This window comes from Brassica rapa, chromosome A03, assembly GCF_000309985.2.
Source record: "Brassica rapa cultivar Chiifu-401-42 chromosome A03, CAAS_Brap_v3.01, whole genome shotgun sequence".
In the NCBI taxonomy this organism is placed as follows: domain Eukaryota; kingdom Viridiplantae; phylum Streptophyta; class Magnoliopsida; order Brassicales; family Brassicaceae; genus Brassica; species Brassica rapa.
The window spans coordinates 27,173,430-27,196,961 of record NC_024797.2 but is presented as its reverse complement, the minus strand read 5'-3'; the positions used below and the strand labels follow the sequence as shown (position 1 = coordinate 27,196,961).

The following is a 23,532-nucleotide window of genomic DNA, read 5'->3' as shown; positions in this document are numbered from 1 at the left end:
TAATTCAATTATCTTCTTTAGGAGTAATGTGTCTATTAAATGTTAGGGGTAATAAATAATAGTACTACTAATCATTTAAATTGAAACGTAGACATTGTGGTATTAAAGGGAGAATCTAATTAGTGGTCTAGGTTCATGCCCTTTAGTGGTACACTTAGTAAACAGTGACGTCATCCTCAACTTCCTTAACAATTCACACATGAAGATATTGATTTTTAATGTGAAGAACCGACTTGTAGTGGCTTTTAATTGTTTATGTAATTTGGTTGACAATATGTTTTTTTAAGTTAGATTAGTTGTACAAACCTGAGATGGAGTCATCAGCAACATTGGTAGCATTAGGTGAGTCAGTGCTTACGAACAGACGACTAAGGTTGCTTGTACTCGGCTCCCCGGTGTCAGTTCGAGCTCTTTCTTTAGATGTTTTTTTCACCATAAAGAGTTTTTTTTGTGATTGTAGGTTGAGATTACAGAGAATTATCGAAAGATATAGGTAATTAGCAGAGACTAAAATGAATTAACTCGACGGTTACAGACTAATTTTTAGGAAACATTAAAAGACATTAACTTATCTCTCACGCTATTGATGCTATGTTCATTAATTCATACGATTTAAAGTATCTGCAGGAAACAATGTCCGTAACATAACAACAGATGGGATCAATATATTGGGTTTAGATGGAACTTGTACTAACTATCATTAAAAGACGTTTGCTTATTGTTTGGATTCTAGATTAAGGGTAAATCGGTTATACAAAGATGATGGTGAAACACTTGTTTCATACAGACAATAAGCTGGGACCAAGTGTCGTCCGTCTTAAATAAATAGTGAGTTAGATGTACAACAATTGTGGAAACTGAGACATATTTTATAAAGAGAGTCTAAACCAAACATAGATTAACCAAAAGAGGAGTAAAACATAAACGAACTTGTTCAAAAACAAAAGAAAAACAACAATGCCTAAGCATTATTCAAAGAGGAAATACTGATGCCAGATCTATCATTATTTTAATCTATGACTTGCGTGCTTTCTTGACCATCTTAGAACACCCTAGTGCTGGAGACTTAGTTGTGTTGACACCACTTAGACCTGCTCATGTATTCGGCTCTGCCTTAGCAGGTACCGAGATGGCACCAGGAATATCATCTTCATAGACTCTCATGTTATGCAGTTTTGTCATTACCCTGTCAAAGCAGAAAAATAGACTCTACAGCAGTATCATCAGCAATGGCCATCTCCACAAGGTAGCTATAAGACAGTGAACGTGTATAAAAAGTCGAGACCTACACGTGATACCAAAATGAATGTAAACAACATGCTACGGAATTATACATGCCGAAGGACACCAACAGCTTTAGTATTGTTGCAGTGAACACATGTAAAGGCTGAGATAGTGCGTTGAAGCTTCCTGGTACAGTTGGAGCAAGAAACGTAGCATCACCCTTTGTCTATCTTGATGCCGGTGATCATGCCGGTACAGATAAGATCAATATTGGAATATCAGAATCACAGACAGAGTGTTGACAAAGAAAATTATAGTATGTTAAAGCTAGTGTACTACCTGAGCCCTTCTTCATTCTTGTCACTGAATTCATTTGAGCTCAGCTATAGTCAGAGGCTCAACCTTGGCATAGCCCCTCAGCAGTGGAGCTGCTGATGCATGCCCAGTGTCGCTAGAGACCAGCCTACATAAATGGACAGTAACCCGACAGGTTTAGTGTTTAATAAGTTATATAACGTAGTCAATGTGAAGCGTACGTTTAATAATCAAAAATAGAGTGTAAATAATTGGGAATTGAGTGTGAGTCGGCAAGACCAAGCATCTCGTGTTATTACATAACCTGAAACATTCTTCAGGTATGGGTGAAGCCGGTTTAGTTATTTCATCCAAAGAGGTAGCATCACTGAATCTAATCAACAGGGAGGAGTAGGAAAGCCAGAAGTTCTGATTTCACGGAACATTGAACATCAAAACCGGTGATGGAATACATTGAACCCTCCTTGAGATAAGTCCTGTAAGTTGCAAGCCGGTTAACATTCACAGTGGCCAGCATGAGGGTCGCCTGAAACAAATTAAGAAAGGAAGCATAATCAACAAACAATTTATAAATTAATATGAACATGAGTTAAGAACACTTTGAACATGTGTTAGTTTAAGAACAATATTAACATGATTTAAAAAACAGAATCGTCTTAATTAAAATGAAAGTTTAAGAACACTATTAACAGGAGTTTACAAACAGAAACACCTAACAAAGATCTAAATTCAAAACCTTGATAATGTTGATATTACACGCCGGAGTAGTCTAACCTATCGATGAACATGAATTCAACAACAGTATGAACATGAGTTTTTAAAGAAATACCTTTGAATCCAGTAAGAGCATATCGACGCCATCATCTCTCGACGTTTCTGGCTTCCCAGAATCTTAGAAAACTCACCGCCATGGTTGAAGAACATCGACTGACTTCTGTAGATCGAAGCAGGCGACTTGAACAGTGGAGGAAGAGCGGCCAGTTTATAAATCGGAGAGGAAACCAAAGCGTTCGCCACAATCACATTTTTTTTCTTTGATGTTTAGTTTAGAATAGATGAGAAGATGATTCTAAACGCAAGAGCTCATACCTTTTATCGTCGAACGCAATCACCTCGCAGGAAGAGAATAATTTCTGGTGAAGGGAAGAGGTTGAGAGTGAGATCTATATATATAGAATCTCAGATCGTGAAAGCCAAAAGTCTCCATTTATGAGATCAAACTACGTTTAATAATAGAGAAGAGATTGATTGCTCGATATGGAATTGATTGCTAGTAGCCAGAACGGCGATCGAATGAAACGAAGATGGCGGAAAAGATGAAAAGAAAAAGGGCCGGGTCTCGCCTCTGAAGATCGCGTGTCTGACGTGTCATAGAGAAGCCTCCTGATTGGCTTGAATTAATTGCTGACGTGGACAGCCTCTCTACTCCTCATATAACCCTTTTAGTATTAGTTAGATTAACAAAACACATTAAAATTTTATTGTAAATATACTGTTTTTTTTGTGAACAATATTTTTTCATAACTTTTATTTAATAGAAATCCAATAAACACCATTATTATTTTTTGAAATTTACAGTTTTTATTAAATAATAGATAGAAAAAAATTAAAAAATGTATTATTTTGAAACAATTTTTTTTTCTAGAATATGAATCCTTCTGAAATTGAGAGTATGTAATGGTAATATATATATAATCCATAGTTTATTTTTATCAAAAACAATATTTCCAAAATGGAAGGACTGCATTTTATTAATATAATCCCTTATATATTAATTGAGGAACATTTGAAAAAATGTAACCTCAATTTTGCATTAATTAAAAGAGGCTCCAATGCATAGGTGACACTCAATTAGGTAGTCAATTACATTCAATTGGAAAATAAGTAGGTCCACATTCGATTTTTATATGTTGTTAGATATATAAGTTGGTCAAACTATATGATATAATGATATGATATGATATTTTTTTTCCTTAAATAAAATCTACGGAATTAACATAAATGACTAATATATATATGACAATTAATGAGTTTAATAATAAAGATTTGATAACAATGTATATCTCCTCCATCATTTTTTGTTTAATTTTATATTATTAAAATAAATTAAACAATCAAATTAGCTATAAAAAAAATTTAGATTTTTTCGTAGATGTTATATTTTGAATTTTTAAAAACGACAATAAATGACTAAAACTATTAAAATTATTATGTTAAAAATTAATGATCAATGGTTTAACATTTTTATTATAAGAAGATACACATGATTTTAAAACCATATGAGTAAAAAATATCATTTAATAATAAAATAAATATATATATATATATATTAAACACTATATACCATAAGATTACATAAATATTTTAATAATTAAACTTTCAATGAATTTTCAAGAACATTTATAAATTATAAACTTATTAAAGATTTCAGATTGAAAATTTTGTTATCGATGATTTAAATATTTTGTTATAAAACGATATGAACGATCATAGAACCGTATGATTATAAATTCTTATTTAATAAATAACTATACAAAATATACTATTCCTAGAAAAATAGGTTGGTCCATCTTAACTTATATTACACTTTTTATTAAACTAACTATCGAATTGATAAATAACGTACCAAAAAATGTTTTGCACTTTCCTTAAATAAAAGCTACGAAATTACCTAATATGATTAACGTATATGTGAAAATTAATTATAATGAATAATAAATATTTGATAACAATTTTTGTATCTTAGTTCTTTTTTTAATTTTATATTATTAAAATATCTTTAAAAATCACATTAAATATATAATAAAAACATTTATAATTTTTCTTATATGTTATATTTTGAATTTTTCAAAACGTCTATAAATTATTAAAAAATTGAAGATCCCCACTCTGAAAATTTTGTGATCAATAGATTATTTTTTTTGTCATAATAAGTTACAAATGATCATAAAATTGTATTAATATGAACTTTTATTTAATATTATAAGAAGATACACATTATTTTAAATCCATATGAGTAAAAAATATCATTTAATAATAAAACATATATATATTTATATATATATATATATATATATATATATATATATTATACTATATACCATAAGATTACATAAATATTTTAATATTAAAACTTTCAATGAATTTTCAAAAACATTTATAAATTATAAACTTATTAAAGATTTCACATTGAAAATTTTGTTATCGATGATTTAAATATTCAGTTATAAAATGATATGAATGATCATAGAACTGTATGATTATAAATTCTCATTTAATAAATGACTATATAAAATATACTATTCTTAGAAAAATAGGTTGGTCCATCTTGACTTACATTATATTTTTTATTAAACTAACTATCGACTTGATAAATAATCTACCAAATTTTGTTTTGCACTTTCCTTAATTAGAAGCTACGAAATTACCTAATATGATTAACGTATATATGAAAATTAATTATTATGAATAATAAATATTTGATAACAATTTTGGTATCTTAGTTCTTTTTTTTTAATTTTATGATATTGAAAGATATTAAAAAATCACATTAAATATATAGTAAAAACATTTATATTTTTTCTTATATGTTATATTTGAATTTTTCAAAATGTCTATATATTATTAGAAATTTGAATATTCCCACTCTGAAAATTTTGTGATCAATAGATTATTTTTTTGTTATAAGAAGTTACTAATGATCATAAAATATAACGCATATGAATTTTTATTTAATAAATATTCAAACTAAATAATATATATATATAAACACTAATGATTTAAAGCAATAAGATTGGCTGATCAATTTAGTCGTCCAGTTGAAATCTTTCAAAAGTATGTGAAAGACTAAAGTCAAAGTAAATATGGATTTAGAATAGTAGTTATATTTTACTAACCAAATACGAAAAAAACCGAACCGAACCGAAACTAACCCGATATTCGGATTGAACACCCGTAATCCAAATGAAGCCAAACTATTGTTTCATTCTCCAAAATATAATAAAAATAATAACTTAATCCCGCACAAGGCGCGGGTCTTATCCTAGTTCTATTATAATACTGTAAATTTCCAACTGAAATTTCCAATAGTTCTGAATGTAATCTAGTTTAGCGATAAGTAACACATAACATTGACGAAAGTAGAGTTTAAAACCGAAACAATCATCTTCTCTATTAAAAGAGAAGTACCATTTTTATCTACCATAAAAAAGTCATACTAGGTCCATTTCGTTAATTACATTTATTTAATTATTTATATTAAGATATTAATAATAAATCAATTTTAACTATAAATTTAAATTTTATTTTTAGTTATAACAAAATATTAAGAAAAAATCTAACAAAATCTTTCTAAAATTTTAAAATATTTTATATAAATTAATACCATTGATTAATTTTGTAATTAATAATATATACTATTATTCATTAATTTAAATAAAATTTTATTATAAAACAAAATAAAATAAAAGTGTATGCTATTTTTCAAATTTTGTAATTATATTCTATATCTTATTTATTAAAAAAATACCATAAAAGTCATAATAGGTCTATTTCATCAATTTCATCTATTTGAATATTTAAGTTAATCAATTTAATATATAACTTCTAAAAAATCTTATAAATTATATAGATATTAGTAAATAAATTTTAACTGTAAATTTAAATTTTATTTTTACTTATAATAAAATAGGTTGAAAAAACCTAACAAAATCTTAATAAAATTTTAAAATATTTTTTTAATTAATGCAGCGATTGATTCCATAATTAATAATATAGTATTATTATAATGTATTTACTTATAAAATCTCACAATATACTAAAACAAATAACATAGAAATATAAATTATGCTAAGAAAATATCAGTTTTATAGTATAACAAATAAAGTTTTAAAATGTATTGTATACATTCTGTAAAAATTATAAAAAATTAAGGAGATTCTCAATTTTTTTATTTCATACTATCAATTTATTTTACCAAACTCGAAAATATATTAATATATAATAATAATTAATAATAAATTAAAATATATAAAACAAATCATTATACATTTATAATATCGAATAAGAAACATAACCAATAACATTATAAATTTACACAATATATAACACTAAAATATAAATCATGTCTTTTAAAGTTTTGAGATGGTATCCGTTATATATTTATAAAATGAAAATCTACCCGCACGGATGTGCGGGTAAAAAATCTAGTTAAATTATTAGTAGAGATCGATTCCAAAAACAGAAAGATGGGTCCGGTAACCGTGGCCTAACAGCGGAAGCACTGTCCCTACCTTTCCTTTTCTGGTCCCTCTCACTGTCGAGTTCCGTCAATTTCAAGCTTTACTTTCCTCTCAAGATACCATTATTATTATTTTTATTGTCATTTTCTTCACGTTACCACTCCTTTTTCCCTCGTATTTTGTCTTGTTTTTAGTTTTTACTCTGACATTGTCAATATAATAAGGTGAGAGAATTGCTAGGCTGAGAGACATGTTTTTTGTTAGCGAATAATGACATCAGAATTTGTATGAGTTTTTTTTTCCTTGAAAAAGGACTTTCTATCATTTGTTTAATTAATACAGTTAAACTCTACAAAAAAAAAATTCAAAAAAAAACTCTACAAATAAAATTACACTAACAGAAAAATGTGTTACTGCATATGTATCTCTCAAAAGAAAATTTCTCTTATCTCTCCTCACTTTTATTCTTTTTCAAATTAGTTTAATTAATTTAATCATGAAAAAGTCTTCTACATATCTATTAATGAAGAAGAAATACTGAACACTTGATATTCTATTTGGTTTAATTCATTTCTTTCAGTTTTTCAGTATTTTATATTAGAAAAGAAAATTTGATTAGATAAATATAATTTTTGACACAGTTTTTTCTGTTAGTTTACAGTAAAATTGATTATTCAATTTCTTTTTGGTTTTGGTTGTTTTAGTTCGCTTCTTGTTTTCATTGTCCATACTTACTTAAGATATTCTAAAGAGGGATACTACCTTTTGGATTTATAGTAAGAATAGAAAATCATATACGTTTGATCGAACGTCCGGCTTTAAATACTCGCGCCCACGTGATTTAGGTTTAGACCACAAGTTTTTTCATAGATATTATTTTTGATTTCAGATATTTTATCGATATACTTTGAGACTGAGAGTGATGTTTAATTTGCTATTGTATCTGTCTAATCCGTTGGCTCAGACGAAGCTACACATTTTTACATGCTTGCATTCGATGGTGGTCAATTATTTACTCAATTCATCTTACGCTAACTATATTATTATATATAGTTAAAAAACTAACTATATTATTATATTATACAACTTTAGTACTTTAAGAAGCACAGAAGATAAGAGAAACACAATCGAATATTATATTTTATTTGAACTTGAGAACTAATCATCAATGTGTACTTAATAAATTGTTCTTTTCATACTCCAAATTAGACCAGTATCAAAAGAATAGAAAATAAGTTATCTTATATTGTCGATTGAAAAGAGAAAACAAAAAGAACTAGGGCAACTTCAAACGAGATATTTCATCTCTCTTTTTTCCATTGAAAAATGAAAAGAGAGATAGATGGAAGAAAACTATTTTTTCAGTATACAGTAAAATCACTTGTTACTCTGTGAATGTGTGAATGATTTGATCTTTTAAATTTATAATTTAATCAATAAGCTCTATTGATATTATGTTAGTGAAAAGTTTTTTCTTTTGAGTAGTTTCCGTTGGAGCTGCACCTATTCTTCTCCTTTTTAATCTCTTTCACTTAGAACAAGAGCAACTTCAAACGAGATATTTCATGTAGGTTTCTTTCCTTTGAGGAGACATAAGATAAAATGTTTTTGGGGGAGGGGGGGGGGGCAGGGGGAAGGGGGTGCATTCAAATGAGTATATGATTTGTATTAAAATGACAAATCAACTATTATTCAAACATAAAACTTATTTAAAATCTATTGTTATTGAATTTGACATATTTTAGAGTACTATAAAACTCTAAAATCCACTGTTATTGAAAATATTTTAAATTGTGAAATTTTAAAATTTTTAAGGGGGGGGGGAGGGAAGGGGGGAAGGGGGTGCATTCAACTGAGTATATAATTTGTATTAAAATGACAAATCAACTATTATTCAAACATAAAACTTATTTAAAATCTATTGTTATTGAACTTGACATATTTTAGAATACTCTAAAATCCACAGTTATTGAAAATATTTTAAATTGTGGAGTTTTAAAATTTTTAGGTGATTTTATGATGTTTGGGTGGAATTTCTTAGTTAAAAAATAAAAATAAAACTCAAATCCCATAGTTTTATTTTATATTCTAGAATGGTTTAACAAAAATTACTTAAATCTCTGTAACTTCATTAAAATCAAATCACCTCTAATGTTATATTGAATACACCCCTCCTTTGTTTTTTCTTCTTTTCACTATACAATTAAATCAATTGTTTTCTACTCTGTGAATGTGCGAATGATTTGATCTTGTAAAGTCAAAATTTTAATTGAACCAATTATCTATATTAATATTATATAAGTAAAAAAAATTAAGTACTTTCTGTTAATCTTCTATCACTTAGAAGTTAGAACTAGAAGTAATTACATTAGAAGTAATAGCGTCATTGGATTAATTGAAAGTCTATTGCATGCCACGAAAGAACATTAATATTTTGTCTCTATGACTGTGCTAGTTGATTTCAGTAAGGTTCCGCTCTTTCACCCTATATTCTTCGACTGTTTTTTGTGTGGATGTTTTGTCACGTTTGTTTGGATTATCCTAATTGTTCTATATATATATAGATATTTGTTTTGCGTTAGCCTAAGAATGGTTAGACACGAATATTCTTTTAAATGATGCTTTGTAATTGAACTGTCATTTATTAGACCTATACAGTATATAAGAAGTAAAGAAAAAAAAATCTGTAATCATAACACTCCAACGAGAGTTATCATTATAACAAGTTGTTGGATACTTGAAACCATAATCGTTGGAATGTTAAGCCTTAAAGGAATAGTTGTGTCGAGGAAAAAAAACACATATAGAGGATATTCAAATATCAATAAAAATAAAATCATGAAGATTGTTGGAAGAAAAAAAACACAGAAGCACAAAAAATATCAAGGAAAAAAACAAAAAGAGAGCACAAAAAATATCTTCTTTGCATATCGATTGTGTCCATTATTTTCTAGATGGTTGACAAAAAATGCCCATCTTTGTTTATTCATGGAAGTTAATAGTTACATACCGGTTGCCCTACACAACACAAAACAGCCACACACTCGCACAAAGTTTAAAAAGAATTAATAAATTTATAGTATTTGATAACGAGTGAAGAGTCAAAAGAAATTTCTTGTGGGGTCAACAGGACACGTGTAATATTATTAGTGAATAAAAACAGCGCATACACAAGCCGTGGGATCGCTTAGCTGTGTCATGTCCACTTGTCATTCCAGGAACCAGAAACTCCGTGTTCGCCTCTACTTCCAAAGGCCTCTACATCCAAAGGCCTATAAACACCAACTCTCACTCCCAACTTTTGATCGAACTACAAACTTTAGAATCCACCTGAGAGATAAATTAAACATTTATCAAACCAACGAAACATAGATCTTTGTAGTTACTTATCCAGTTATTTTTTATTTATTTAAAAAAAGTTTTCAACAATGACCTCATTTTCTACCTTTTCTGAAATGTTGGGCTCCGAGTATGAGTCTCCGGTTACATTAGGCGGAGAGTATTGTCCGAAGCTGGCCGCGAGCTGTCCGAAGAAACCAGCCGGTCGTAAGAAGTTTCGGGAGACGCGTCACCCAGTTTATAGAGGAGTTCGTCTGAGAAACTCAGGTAAATGGGTGTGTGAAGTGAGGGAGCCAAACAAGAAATCCAGGATTTGGCTCGGTACTTTCTTAACCGCCGAGATCGCAGCTCGTGCTCACGACGTCGCCGCCATAGCCCTCCGCGGCAAATCAGCTTGTCTCAATTTTGCTGACTCGGCTTGGCGGCTCCGTATCCCGGAGACAACATGCCCCAAGGAGATTCAGAAGGCGGCTGCTGAAGCCGCCTTGGCTTTTCAGGCTGAGATAAATAATACGACGACGGATCATGGCCTGGACATGGAGGAGACGATCGTGGAGGCTATTTTCACGGAGGAAAACAACGATGTGTTTTATATGGACGAGGAGTCCATGTTAGAGATGCCGGCCTTGTTGGCTAGTATGGCGGAAGGAATGCTTTTGCCGCCGCCGTCCGTACATTTCGGACATAACTATGACTTTGACGGAGATGCTGACGTGTCCCTTTGGAGTTATTAGTGCAAAGTTTTTTTTTCAATTTTTTCGTATAATACTTCTTTTGGATTTTCGGATTCTGCCTTTTTATGGGAATCTTTTTTTTTTTGGTAATGTGGAAGCTGAGTGTGAATGTTTAAACAATTGTGTTATCAAATGCTAGTATTTTTTTGTGCAGCATAATCATCTTATTGGCTCTCCTCTGCAAGAAAGAAATTTCAATTTGAAGACTTTGAACCAACAAAAAAAAAATTAATTGACAAACAACTTTCTGACTTCTGAGACATCTAAAAATAATAAAAGCTCATTCTCCTCCGGTTCTCATTGCAGATGTTTCATAGTTGGTACTTGGTAAATATTAAATAGGAAAAGTCCAGGCAATTCGGTAAATATGAAAAGTTTATAGATCTTTTGTGAATACCAAGTCATGAAAACTACTTCATTCATGTAGTTATTACTTTTTAGCAAAAGTTATGGGGTATCTAATGAATAGTCAAAGTCATGTGCATTATTATGGATAGCAGAAAATAAAGGGATACCTCGTGTGGTAATCTTAGCAGATATCAAAAGTTAGGTACGCTTAAGAATATCAAAACTTCCGGATTATTTTGTGTGCGTGTGATTGTGTGTGAATAGAACAAGTATATGCATTACATAAAGGGAATTTGCACTAGATAACAAAAAAAGGATATAAATTAGCTAACAGGTAATGGTACTGTATAAATTGTGGTAATACCAAGCGTGCCCCTAATATACGACCTGTTACACGTTACACGTGAACTGAACACACTGTTTATTACCACAAATGCAAAGAACTGAGGAGAGAAAGAGAGAGAGAGTGTGTGATAATAATGCAAAGAATCAAGAATGCTCAACTACTATTTTTATTTTCTGCAAAAATCCAAAGCGCTTAGATACATTTTATATGTTAAAAGATCGTCTCGTTTTAAAAAGTAAAACTCATTCTCTAGTTGTGTCTAAAATTTATAGAATTTATAACCGGTTATAGGACTGATGTTTCGGTTTTATAGAATTTATAACCGGTTACTGATTCCAATATGAACTTCATGCAACATATGTATCTAATATAGGATCGCAATAAATTATTGCTCCTAAATCCGGTTTCAATATTTATGTACGCCAACTATGTCAAATTATAACCGGTAGCTCCTAATATACGACCTGTTACACGTTACACGTGAGCTGAACACACTGTTAATTACCACAAATGCAAAGAACTGAGGAGAGAAAAAGAGAGAGAGAGAGAGAGAGAGTGATAATAATGCAAAGAATCAAGAATGTTCAACTACTATTTTTCTTTCCTACAAAAACCCAAAGCACTTAGATACATTTTATATGTTAAAAGATCGTCTCGTTCTAAAAAGTTAAACTCATTCTCTAGTTGTGTCTAAAATTTATAGAATTTATAACCGGTTATAGATCTGATGTTTCGGTTTTATAGAATTTATAACCGGTTACTGATTTTAATATGAACTTCATGCAACATATGTGTCTAATATAGGATCGCAATAAATTATTGCTCCTAAATCCGGTTTCAATATGTATGTACGTCAACTATGTCAAATTATAACCGGTTTTCTACATATATTGCTCTTCCTCTCCACTTGCAATCAAAATACATTTTGTTCTTCAACCCCGGTAACAGGTAAACATTTTCGTCTCAGTTCGAGGAGAATATTGGCAGCACAGAACAATTGTTACATGGTTATGCAAATATTTAAAAATAATGCATAGATCTGCAATTACCACAAGGAATTTGTATATTCAGCTAAATAGGCCTTACATAAATAAGTTTTTTTTTTTTTTTGTAAACATTACATAAATAAGTTTCAAAATTTTTTTGTAAGTAGCAGTGTTTTTATTGCAAAAATAGAAAATGATATGTGAAGTACTTAGAGCATCCAAAATATCTAACCATATACAGTAATAGTATTACTATTCTTTTAAAAATAACCATTTGATTAAATTTAATTGAAATGAAAGTTTTTTAACTTATAGAATGACATTTGTAATGAGTATCTCCAATTATTTTTTTGTTGAATATCTCAAATGACCCTTCCCACTTTTCTACATATTCTTTTTTTTTTTAAATATTTTTAATTGTTTTAATGTTGAGAATCTCTGCAATAAATTTATATAACACTTAGAGCAGCAATATCGATAAATATGGTGAGAAATTTAAAAGAAAAAAAAATATTTTAACTCTAGAAACATTAATAAAGTGACAGTCGTTGCTTTAATATTTCAATCGGTTCTAAACCTCTTTAGTTTAAGAACTTTTGCTTTTTTCTTAAAATACTTTTATGATTTTATCTTTTTTTTATGTTAAGAACTTCTTAGAATATCAGTGTTGGAGCTGCTCTTAGGTAATTAAAAAAGTTTCGGATGCTTAATCAAATAATAATAAAATCTGAGGCCATTTGGTAAATAATACAAAAACGTGGGTACATTTTCAAATAGCAGAAGTTGGAAAATATCTCTGAGCACTTCCGTAAGTGGTAAACGTCTTGATGACAGCTAAAAACTACAGTCGATGCATGCTACTACTTATATCGCTCGATTTTTAAAAACATAATCCGATAAACGAAACGGGTGTTCACACCTCAAATCATATCCATAACCCAAACCTTTTCTTTGAAGGAAAATAAACTCCACATCTTCACGAATCAAGTGCTCATCATGTATTTGTTATTGACAAAAAGTTCCTGAGACCTCTAAAATAAAAAGTTTAGTTACTAGCAAAATCTGTATGCATTATTAGCATATTATGGATAACATATATATGGGAACTTCTATGAATAGATAAAGACTTGAAGACGAATATCAAAACTTCTGGATTTTGTTTGTGAATAGTAAAAGTATGGGCACTATATATAAGTAGTTTCAGCTGCTTTTTGTAAATAACAAAAGTAATAGCTACCTAAATAAATTCAAAGTTCAAATACTTCAGTAGATAGCAGAAAACGCTCTGAAGTACTTTGGTAATAGAAAATTATGGTACATTTTTAAATAGCAAAAGTTGCAGATATTTTGTTTTTGAATAGCAAAAGATCTCTCTGCATACCCGTGAGTGGTATAAGTTTGATGACAACTGAAGACTAAAACTGTTGGTACTATTTTAGATCTTTTAATGCAAACCAGGAAAACAAAACGTGGGTTCACATATCACATCGAATCAATAACCCAAACCTTTTCTCTGGAGTAATTTTTACAAAAACAAGCTAATACACAGTGCCGTGCGATCGTTTAGGAGGCTAAGACAAATTTTTCTTAAAAATTATTTACGACTATACTGAAACACTTTTCTAATATATCATCTTCACCAAATACACAATTTTAAAATTGTAAAGATAAGTTTAGTATGTCAAAATGCTTTAATTATACTATATAAAAAAAATAGTTGAATTCAGAATGTGAGTTTGTGAAAAGGTTATTACAAAAATAGTCAAAACCATTAAACTAGAAACTATTTTAATTTTAGGGCCCCAAATAAAACTATTAATCAGAGTTTGAAACGAATGCCTTTATTAATACATTATAAGCACGGCTCTGTTCATACATCATGGAATCAATTGCTCAGATATTTGTTAGTATTCTATGAGAAGTATTTGTGCTGACTAAGAAACCAAAAGTAAATTTGATTACTGACAGAATTATATTAGTGTGACAAGCTTTATGTACTTGTAAATGAAAGATCGATACAAATGTATACACAACTTTAAGCTTTTGATACTCACTGGTCTAGGAGTGGACTCTTTAGGGTCTGGGAACGGGGTCACGTCGGTAGCTTATGTTCTTTAACCTCCTTTTTATATAGAGCAAATGTCATTTTTGACGTGTGGAAGTTATGTCTCGTGTTCTCTATAACCACCATATTTACAAGAATGAAAACTAAACAAAAAAAAAAACTTTTTATTTTTGCCTTGACATGATCTGACTTTCATATCCACTATTAAATTTTTCTTTGCATTCAGTTTGGCAAGGGGAGATCCACTATTTTTAGCTACTTGGGCGACTTATTTTGACCAAAACTTCTAGCGTTTTGTTGCTGTCATTTAATATTTACCAGATGGTCCAGTTGCATCTAAATCTTCATTTTTTTGAAGTTATGTTCCTCTCCGGAGAGTTGTACTTCTCAAAACCTTTAAGGCCTACCTCAAAGTCACTTTATGGTCCTAAATTTCCCTCAGCTCTGGTTCACTAAGAAGTACTTATTCGAGAAGTTTATGAGGTTTAAGATGAGGAGATTATACGTAGAACGATGTTTCTATAAGATCGTCTATGAGTTCCTAAAGGGGGTTAGAACTCTTCTTTTCGAGTTATTGTGTGCTTTCGGGGGAATGTGTGAGTTTAGTTACTTTTTTACACATACCTTTTTTTGATCAACTCCTACGTACACGTACCTTCTTTTCGAAGATCTTACTCCCTATTATAGAAAAACTCGCATGCTTTTTTTCTCACGGGTCGGCTCATATCTCCATTTGGTCATTTTCACTTATGTTAGCCACTCTTCTATCGATCATGTATCACACGTGGAAATAGTCCATACATATGAAATGAGTCCCAACAATACATAGAGTACTTCTGATTCTGAAAGGTACCTTCAAAAAGTTTTAGATGATCCTCACATCTTCAAATTGACTCTTCGGATGGGTGTCAACGCGAATGACATTAAAAATTATTTGTCATTAGAAGTTTCCAAAAGTAGAGTATTTAACCGAAATAACCGTTTTTAGCAAACCGTGAATTTAATAGAAACCCACACGGTTAATCCAAAACAAGAAAGATGGGCCCTTACTCCTAACAATAGAGGTCGTGGGCACGTCAAAATATCTTAGCACCGTGGCTTAACAGCGTAAAACACCATCCCTACCACTGGTCCCCTAGGTGGTTCCACTGTCAGTTCCGTACAATATATGACATGTGCCACATCACTTTCAAGCTTTACTTTCCTTTTAAGAAAAACATATTATTTGTGTAATTTTATTCACATCACCACTAAGACCATCATTATCGCTAGTTCTTAGGTGGGGTTTTAAGCCCAAATTTTAATTAAAAAAATTAAAAAAAAAAATTTTGGTAAGAGGTGGGTGTCTAGAAAGCTTACGGAAGAACCAACTCTAACTTCGCCTTTTCGTCTTTCTCTCTCCCTTTCACACAGAATCTCTTCTCAAACCAAATTCAGGGAAAATCCTTTCACACAGAATCTCTTCTCAAACCAAATTCAGGGAAAATCAACCTCGACAGAGAAGATCTCTTCTTCTTCTTTGCCTCTGTGGCAGTGTTTGCGCAGACCGCGATGGACGACAATAACTCCGTCTACGTCGGAGGTCTCCCTTACGACATCACCGATGAAGCTCTCCCTTACGCATACAAGGAAAAAGTTTATGAGAATTCACATGGTTTTGAGAGGAGAGATGATGATGTGTTGGATAGGAATGGTTACAAGGAGAAAGTTTTTGGAGGTGGAGAAGAAGAAGATTGGCGTGGGAAAAGTGGTCCCATTAAAAATATTAAAAAATTATTAAAAATTTCTAAATGTCTCTTAGGGATAATCATGCTCTAATCCTCCCCCTCTTCTATTTGTGTCGTCTTGTTTTTCTCCCAATATGTCAATATTAACGTGAGAGTTGAGACTGACTAGCAACGAGAGAGACGTTTATTTTTGTCAGCGAATATCTGTTAGGAAGATACTCTATTGAGATATTATTTTTGGTTTTGGTTGTGAAAATAGTGATCTTTTTTTTTTTTTTGCATTTTGAAAATAGTAATCTTGTGGGTCATATTTCTTTAGGTCCTCCTTGATATTAAAAATTCCACACTCAAGTACTCAACCCCTAAACTTGATACATTGGTTCCTACATAACATAAAGAAAAAGATGATATGATCGCATAGAGGAAGTTGAGAAAACTGAAAGCGTTCTAAAAGACGATTCCAAAATACGATTCTTTATGCATCGCGTAAAGCATACACAGTACACTGAGCTAGCAAATCAAATGAATATTTTCAAAGCGAACAGGTTTAGAGTTACGGTGCATTAAATGTCTAATGTTACATTTAGGCGTCGAGTTTTACCATTACACGGTAAATATGGGAATAGATGGATTCACCGTCCAACCAAGGCGAGCCGATCACCACTTTTTTTTTTGCCACGGTGTCCTATTTTTCGGATGTTGCTTGAATCCCCATGCAAAGACATTTTCAAGCTCAAAACCTCAGCGCAATAACCGAACTATTTGGATGTATAAACGAATAGTCGTAAATGTAAATCATTTGGATGCAGCATCTAAATAAAGATGTTAAATGGACAAACGAACAACTTTTTAGTACCATACACATAAAAAAGAAAAAAAAACCTTCCATTCTTTTTGTTGGTCGAAAATCTTCCATTCATCTTTGATTCCTTCAAGTTGCTTAAAATCCCATGCAAAAGACATTTCTTATCTTCTCAACTTCTTTTAAGGATCTTGTTGTATTTATTGTTATGATCCCTTCCATCATCTCAAATATCGCTCTCACTCGCAGTTTCCCATTCCGGTTTCATTTCCACACTGAAATAAGACATTCGATGGCCGTGTACCACCAATCATCAGAAGACCAAGCAATATTACACCAGTGGTTCCATCATTCCCGAACATGCGTTACACTTTATAAGCTGAAGAAAAGAGCACTGCAACTGGCCCGCCCATTCCTCTGCTTTTCTTGACTCAATCTCAACACTTCCTATGCCTCGTGTCAGTAGATGGTAATGCTAACTCAACTGTCTATCCGGATTCTGGTAAAAAATGAGAGTAAACTATCTTCAACGAGCTCATAGCCAGCTGAATAAGCACGGACCACCACGATGTGGTTACCTTTAGAAAGTGAGGACCCATTCAAAAGTTTTATAATAATGTCTACAAACCTGACTCTGCTCACGAGTCTCGAGTCAGAACTTCGAGCTTAGCACACATAGTTTGATTCATTACTAAGATCAATTCTGAAGCTGGACGACATATTTGAGTGTGGAGATGCGAATTCTCCTATTTCCAAATGGCATACACACATGTTTGGAAAGCTAACCTTAGAGTTGTTTTTTTCAACCATCTATAATACCATCATCAAGCACATTATATCACATTTTAATCATGGAAGACAACAGCAGATCTTCAGAAAACTGCCATTTCACTATTTTTATGTAGAGTTTTAATAATCTGTAATAATAATAATAATAATAATAATAATATGGCTGACAAATAATTTTTGGAGATTGAAGCATGGCCAGTGGTTTCAAGAACATAACTAGCTATTAAATTAAGGAGTGTGGACATGCTCTGCATCAGAACTAGCCGAGTCAAAATGGGAATATATTAATGATTTAAATCATTTTGCTTGAAAATATAGTAACAAGCCCGTCTAGCTCAGTTGGTAGAGCGCAAGGCTCTTAACCTTGTGGTCGTGGGTTCGAGCCCCACGGTGGGCGATTTGTTTACGCTTTTTATTTTAATCTATGATTTGATAATGGGTTTCTTTTCCTGGGCCTAGTCCCCTTTCTCAATTCTGTATGCCCTATTTTTAGAAAAAAAACTAGTCTCATTGCACTCCTCTCCAAAACTACAAGCTTGGTTTTATTACAGATAATAATTACAGAAAGATATGGGGAAAGACCATCCAGCTCACTTTTTTTTTTGGTAAAATGTTAAATTTATTATACCAAATTTTTAGTTTTTGAAAGAAAATATAAAGGGAACAAGTAGCGAAAGAACATAAATGAAACTAAACTAATCTAAATAGAGCATCTACCAACAAAGAAGCTTAACTAAAAACAGAACATGATAATAGAGAGACCGGAACAAAGCGGAGCAGTGACAGACCAAAGAAGAGGTATGAACGGACTGAGCTCCCGGTTGCCACGAGCGACCGGAGAGAAAAGAGCCCTCAAACCTTGAAGCACCGAGAACTTACAGCTTCCAATAGATCCAATCATCAACACCTGCACAAAGAATCACATCTCGACACCGCGAGTCTTTCCAAAATCGCCTCACCGGCAGCACAAGGAAGAGTCCACAACCAGCGATGCCGTCGTGCGAGCTGGTAACCGGAGAATGCTGCCTCCAATCCACCAAACCTGGGACCGTTACACCCATTTAACACACAGCTCATATAGAGCAATGAGACGGGTTGGGCACAAATCCTCCGGAGTGACAACCTTCAGAGTAACACGAGGACCGAAAACCCAAGTACGCCCAATCTACTCGCTGATCCAGACCGCTATCAAAAAAGCCAAATCACAGGAAGATGACGAAAGGTTAGAGAGACGGAGGCGAGGAGCGCCACACCGTCGACCCCACACCACCAAGGAGGAGCGCCAAGAACCCCACACGCCTTGACCATCCAGCTCAGTTGGTAGAGTGCAAGGCTCTTAACTTTGGGGTCGTGGGTTCAAATACCATAGTGGGCGATTTATTTTACACTTTTTTTTTGGAATCTTAGCACACTAGATGGACACTTCCACTAATAATAACAAATCAAAACTTGAAAATACGGGGAAAGACCATCTAGTTCATTTGGTAGAGGGCAAGGTTCTTAACCTTGGGGTCGTGGGTTCAAATACCATAGTGGGCGATTAATTTTACATTTTTTTATTAGAATATTAGCACACTAGATCGACACTTCCACTGATAATAACATACCAAAACTTTGAATTTATACAGATTCGTCACGCATGATCACCATCAAACTGAGCATAATTTTGACGAGGTGTGCTGGCAATAGCAGGGATCAATCTCATAAGTTGTAGTTCAACAGTTGTATATCTCATATATATTACATACATTTTTATAAATATTATTTTTACGTATAAAATAAAATGAACAACTTAAATCGAAGAAGATTAACTTAACATGAAAAACAAATGTTAGACATCAACAATGTTACATTAAACATATTTAATACAAATAAACTAATACAAAATATATAAACTAACACAAACATAAAAATTTCTATAAATTTTATTCGACATATAAAATTAAATGAACACCTTAAATTGAAGAATTATTAACTAAATTTTTAAAAATAATTCACACATCAACAATGTTGCATTAAGAAAATTTAATACAAAATAAAGTAACACAAATTTCATGAATATTAAAAATTAAGGTATGTTTTGTAGTTTATATTTCTGTAATATTTTAATATTATTTATAAAATATTTGGAATCTAAAATATGTATACAAATTACTCACAATACACAATGAAAATATATTGATAAACTCTGTGTTACATGAAATTGGAAATACGTCGCAAAAGAGAATATCAAAGCGCATAGGCAAGATTTTTCCAAAATTAGAAAGTAAATACGTGTTGAAAGCGTATATCTTTTTTTTCCGAAAGAACCTATATGTAGCAAGGTGGATTTAAACCTTGCACTCTAAGAGTAGTAGTATAAGAATAATTTTATAAGACTTATGACTAAAAATTATACAGTTAAATTAGAATTAAATTAACTGACTAAAATGAAAATCTATGACATTTCTCATTCAGAAGCTTCAATCTAATTTATTAATTTATAGTCCTATTTTTATCTACTATTAACAAATCATAGTAAAACTATTTAAAAAATTAATTAATATGACATATTTGATTATTTACATTAATAATAACCCAACTCTAAATTTTAATTTTATTTTTTTATTTTAACAAAATATGTTGAGAAAAATCTAACAAAATCCTACTAAAATTTTGAATATTTATATAAAATAACACACTAATTAATTTCGTAATTAATAATATAATATTATTATAGATCAATGTTAATTAAAATTATATTATAAAACAAGAAAAACAATTTATGTATACTATTTTTTATAAATTTATAATTATATTATGTATAATATAAAAATAGGAGTGCTATATGAATTAAATATGAAAAATATATTAAATAGGTAAATTGACCTATTTTATTTTAAAATTATATTAAATAGTTTTGATTTAAATAAATTATCACTCATCGTTAAAATGAATTAAAATTGTAAATTATATAATATTTTTATACAAAAATAAATATATTAACATAGGTTAAACTTTATAGAGATATTCTTTTGGATATCCTCTTTTAGTCAAAATAAGAGAAAAATGACCAAAAGAAGTTTTATTAAAGGGTAAAGATATATTTATACCCTAGGATAAACAAAATAGTGTATTAACACATCATGTAAATATAAATTATCTTAAACATATATCATTTCTATAATATAAATAAATATATATTAAAAATGTATAAATTGAAGAAAAAATATATTTTGAAGGAGATTTTCTATTGGGGAAATTACATGTTTACCACTTTCATGGTACCACTTTTCATTTTTACCACCACTAAAGAGATATTTTCAAAAATACCTTCTTCATTAAGTGGCAAAATACACTTATGTCATTGTTATTATTTATATATATAATAAATCATTATTTACATAAAATAATAATAAAAGAAAAATAAAAAATAAAAAAATAAAATTATACTTTTTCAACTTTGAACTTTTTTATAAATTTTTTTTAAAAAAAAAATTTCAAATTTTTTTATTTTTTTCAAATTTCTTTTTGAAAAACGAAAATTATGTTTGAAACTATTTTTAAAAATTTTTATATATATTTTTAAGTATTTATTTATATATTTATTAGAATCCTAAATTTCACATTCCAAAAACCCTACCCCACCCCTCAACTCTAAACCTTAAGTCTAGATTAGTTAACCCTAAGGGTATAATTATCTTTTACACTTTATTAAAAGTGAGGGTAAAAGTGGTTAGTGTAAACATGAAAAGTGGTACTATAAATATGCTATTTGTGGCAATTTTCCTTTTCTATTTGATTATTTCAGATTGTTATTTTATTGTATCTAACTTGAAAATATATTAGTAAGCAATAAAAATTGATAACAAAATAAAATGTATTTAACAAATCACTATATATTAAGAATTCTAAATAATAAATCTAAACAATAATATTATAAAGTTACACAATATATGACACTAAAATGGAGATTATATATCTAAAATATTTGTAATATTATCAAAATTATACATTTATAATATCTAGTATTACTTTATTCCTTTTGGCTCAAATCCCCTATATATTAAAAGAGAAGCATTACAACATATTTTTGTAGCCATATGTCATCACCACAATTATTCCTAGAATCCTTAGAAAAATATGTTGGTCCATATAAATATATAATAAGTTTTTTTATTAAACTAACCATAAATTAATCATAAATGTTTTTATTGTTTCCTTAAATAAAATTACGGAATTACCTAATGTGGCTAAAGTATATATGGCAATTAATGATTTTCAATAATAAAGATTTGATAAAAATTACTCTATTCTCTATCATTTTTAAAAATTTTAACTTATTAAAATAAATTAAATAACCACATTAACTATATAATAAAAACTTAGTTTTTTTCGTATATGTTATATTTTAAATTTAAAAAAAAAATAATATAAATGACTAAAGTTGTTAAAAATCTCACATTGAAATTTTTGTGATCCATTGTTTAAAATTTATGTTATAACAATATACAAATGATTACGAAATTACATAAGTAGGAAATCTCATTTAATAAATATTATATATATGTATATTAATATTTAAAAATTAAATAAATTATATACCATATAAAATACATAAGTATTTTAATTTCGAATTTGCTTTGAATTTTTTTGATAAACATTTTGAACAATTATTGACAACTTAATATTTAGATTTTAAACTTTGCATTGAATGATTGTAAAATTATAAATTACTAAATATTAAATATCCCACAATTTTTTTATTGTTATCATTGATTTAAAAGTTTTGTTATAAAGAAATACAAATGATCAAAAATAATATGTACTATATATCTATGTTAATATCATTTAAACTTAATTTTATGCTATATAAAATAGAAAAAAAGTGTTTGTCTGGATTAATAAAATTACGTATTTATTTAAGTAGAATTATATATGTAATAGTTACTAATTTTTTAGTTATTCAATATATATTTATTATTTTATAATATGTAAAATATATATAATTCTTAAAAATAATTTATATATAATATTCATTCCGCGCGCGGATCTTAACCTAGTCTAGTATTACTTATTTTTCCTTTTGGCTCTGTCAACCTGGGATAATCAAAGTTTCTTTGGCAACTTAAGCAAAATCTTTAATCCTGAGAGTTATTACATAAGATGAGAAAAATTATGACTCGCTGGCTTAGGGTTTGTGAGTACTAAGGAGGGGTAGACCAAGGGGAGACTAAATCATAGAGGGATCTAGTTTACTGCTCGTTCATTCATTTCTCTTTTCGCCAATTTTATTGTGCTTTGCCTTTATACATCTTTTTTTTTCTTGTACAACTTATTCCTTTGTTCATATCGCTATTTTCTTGGTCGGCTTTTTAATTTGGCCCCCACAGATCTATGTTCTTTTGAAGCGAATCTTGTCAAATTTAGGAAAGGCTTTGTGAGGTTTCTGTATTTTCCCAGATGTTTTGGGAAGTTATATCTGATATCACCTTGACTTTTAGTTCATAGTTAATCTACTCTTTATATTCAAGTGAGTTCATTTTCTTTCTGAAAGAAACTAATTTTTCACTTTCGAAAAAACGTACATCAGATTTAGGGTTTCTTATGGATATTGAGTAATCCTGGCAGGAAGATG

The 23,532-nt window shown here is 30.0% G+C and overlaps 1 protein-coding gene, 1 long non-coding RNA gene and 1 other non-coding gene across 5 annotated transcripts; 2 read left to right on the top strand and 1 right to left on the bottom strand.

Annotated features, from left to right (window-relative positions):
* Positions 1–796: 796 nt before the first annotated feature.
* LOC103869272 lies at positions 797–3,002 on the bottom strand. 3 transcript variants are annotated; one of them, XR_633169.3, is made up of 5 exons: positions 2,629–3,000; positions 2,369–2,493; positions 1,844–2,065; positions 1,564–1,687; positions 797–1,454 (listed from the first exon to the last, which is right to left on the bottom strand). It is a non-coding gene; the product is annotated as an uncharacterized LOC103869272 (long non-coding RNA). The 3 variants fall into 3 exon arrangements; XR_633170.3 differs by having other exon boundaries at positions 797–1,450; positions 2,369–3,002; XR_633168.3 differs by having other exon boundaries at positions 2,369–2,990.
* A 5,691-nt stretch (positions 3,003–8,693) lies between these two features.
* On the top strand, positions 8,694–19,787 carry LOC103861560 (dehydration-responsive element-binding protein 1C). Its single transcript, XM_033287130.1, has one exon. It carries the CDS (start codon positions 10,208–10,210, stop codon positions 10,850–10,852), a length of 645 nt encoding a protein of 214 aa, XP_033143021.1. The 5' UTR covers positions 8,694–10,207; the 3' UTR covers positions 10,853–19,787.
* Positions 18,240–18,312, top strand: TRNAK-CUU. The gene has a single exon. It is a non-coding gene; the product is annotated as a tRNA-Lys (tRNA).
* Positions 19,788–23,532: the final 3,745 nt, after the last annotated feature.

Bases quoted from the DNA above. Each gene is read 5' to 3' on its own strand.
- LOC103861560 (XM_033287130.1), top strand. From the start codon at position 10,208: ATGACCTCATTTTCTACCTTTTCTGAAATGTTGGGCTCCGAGTATGAG.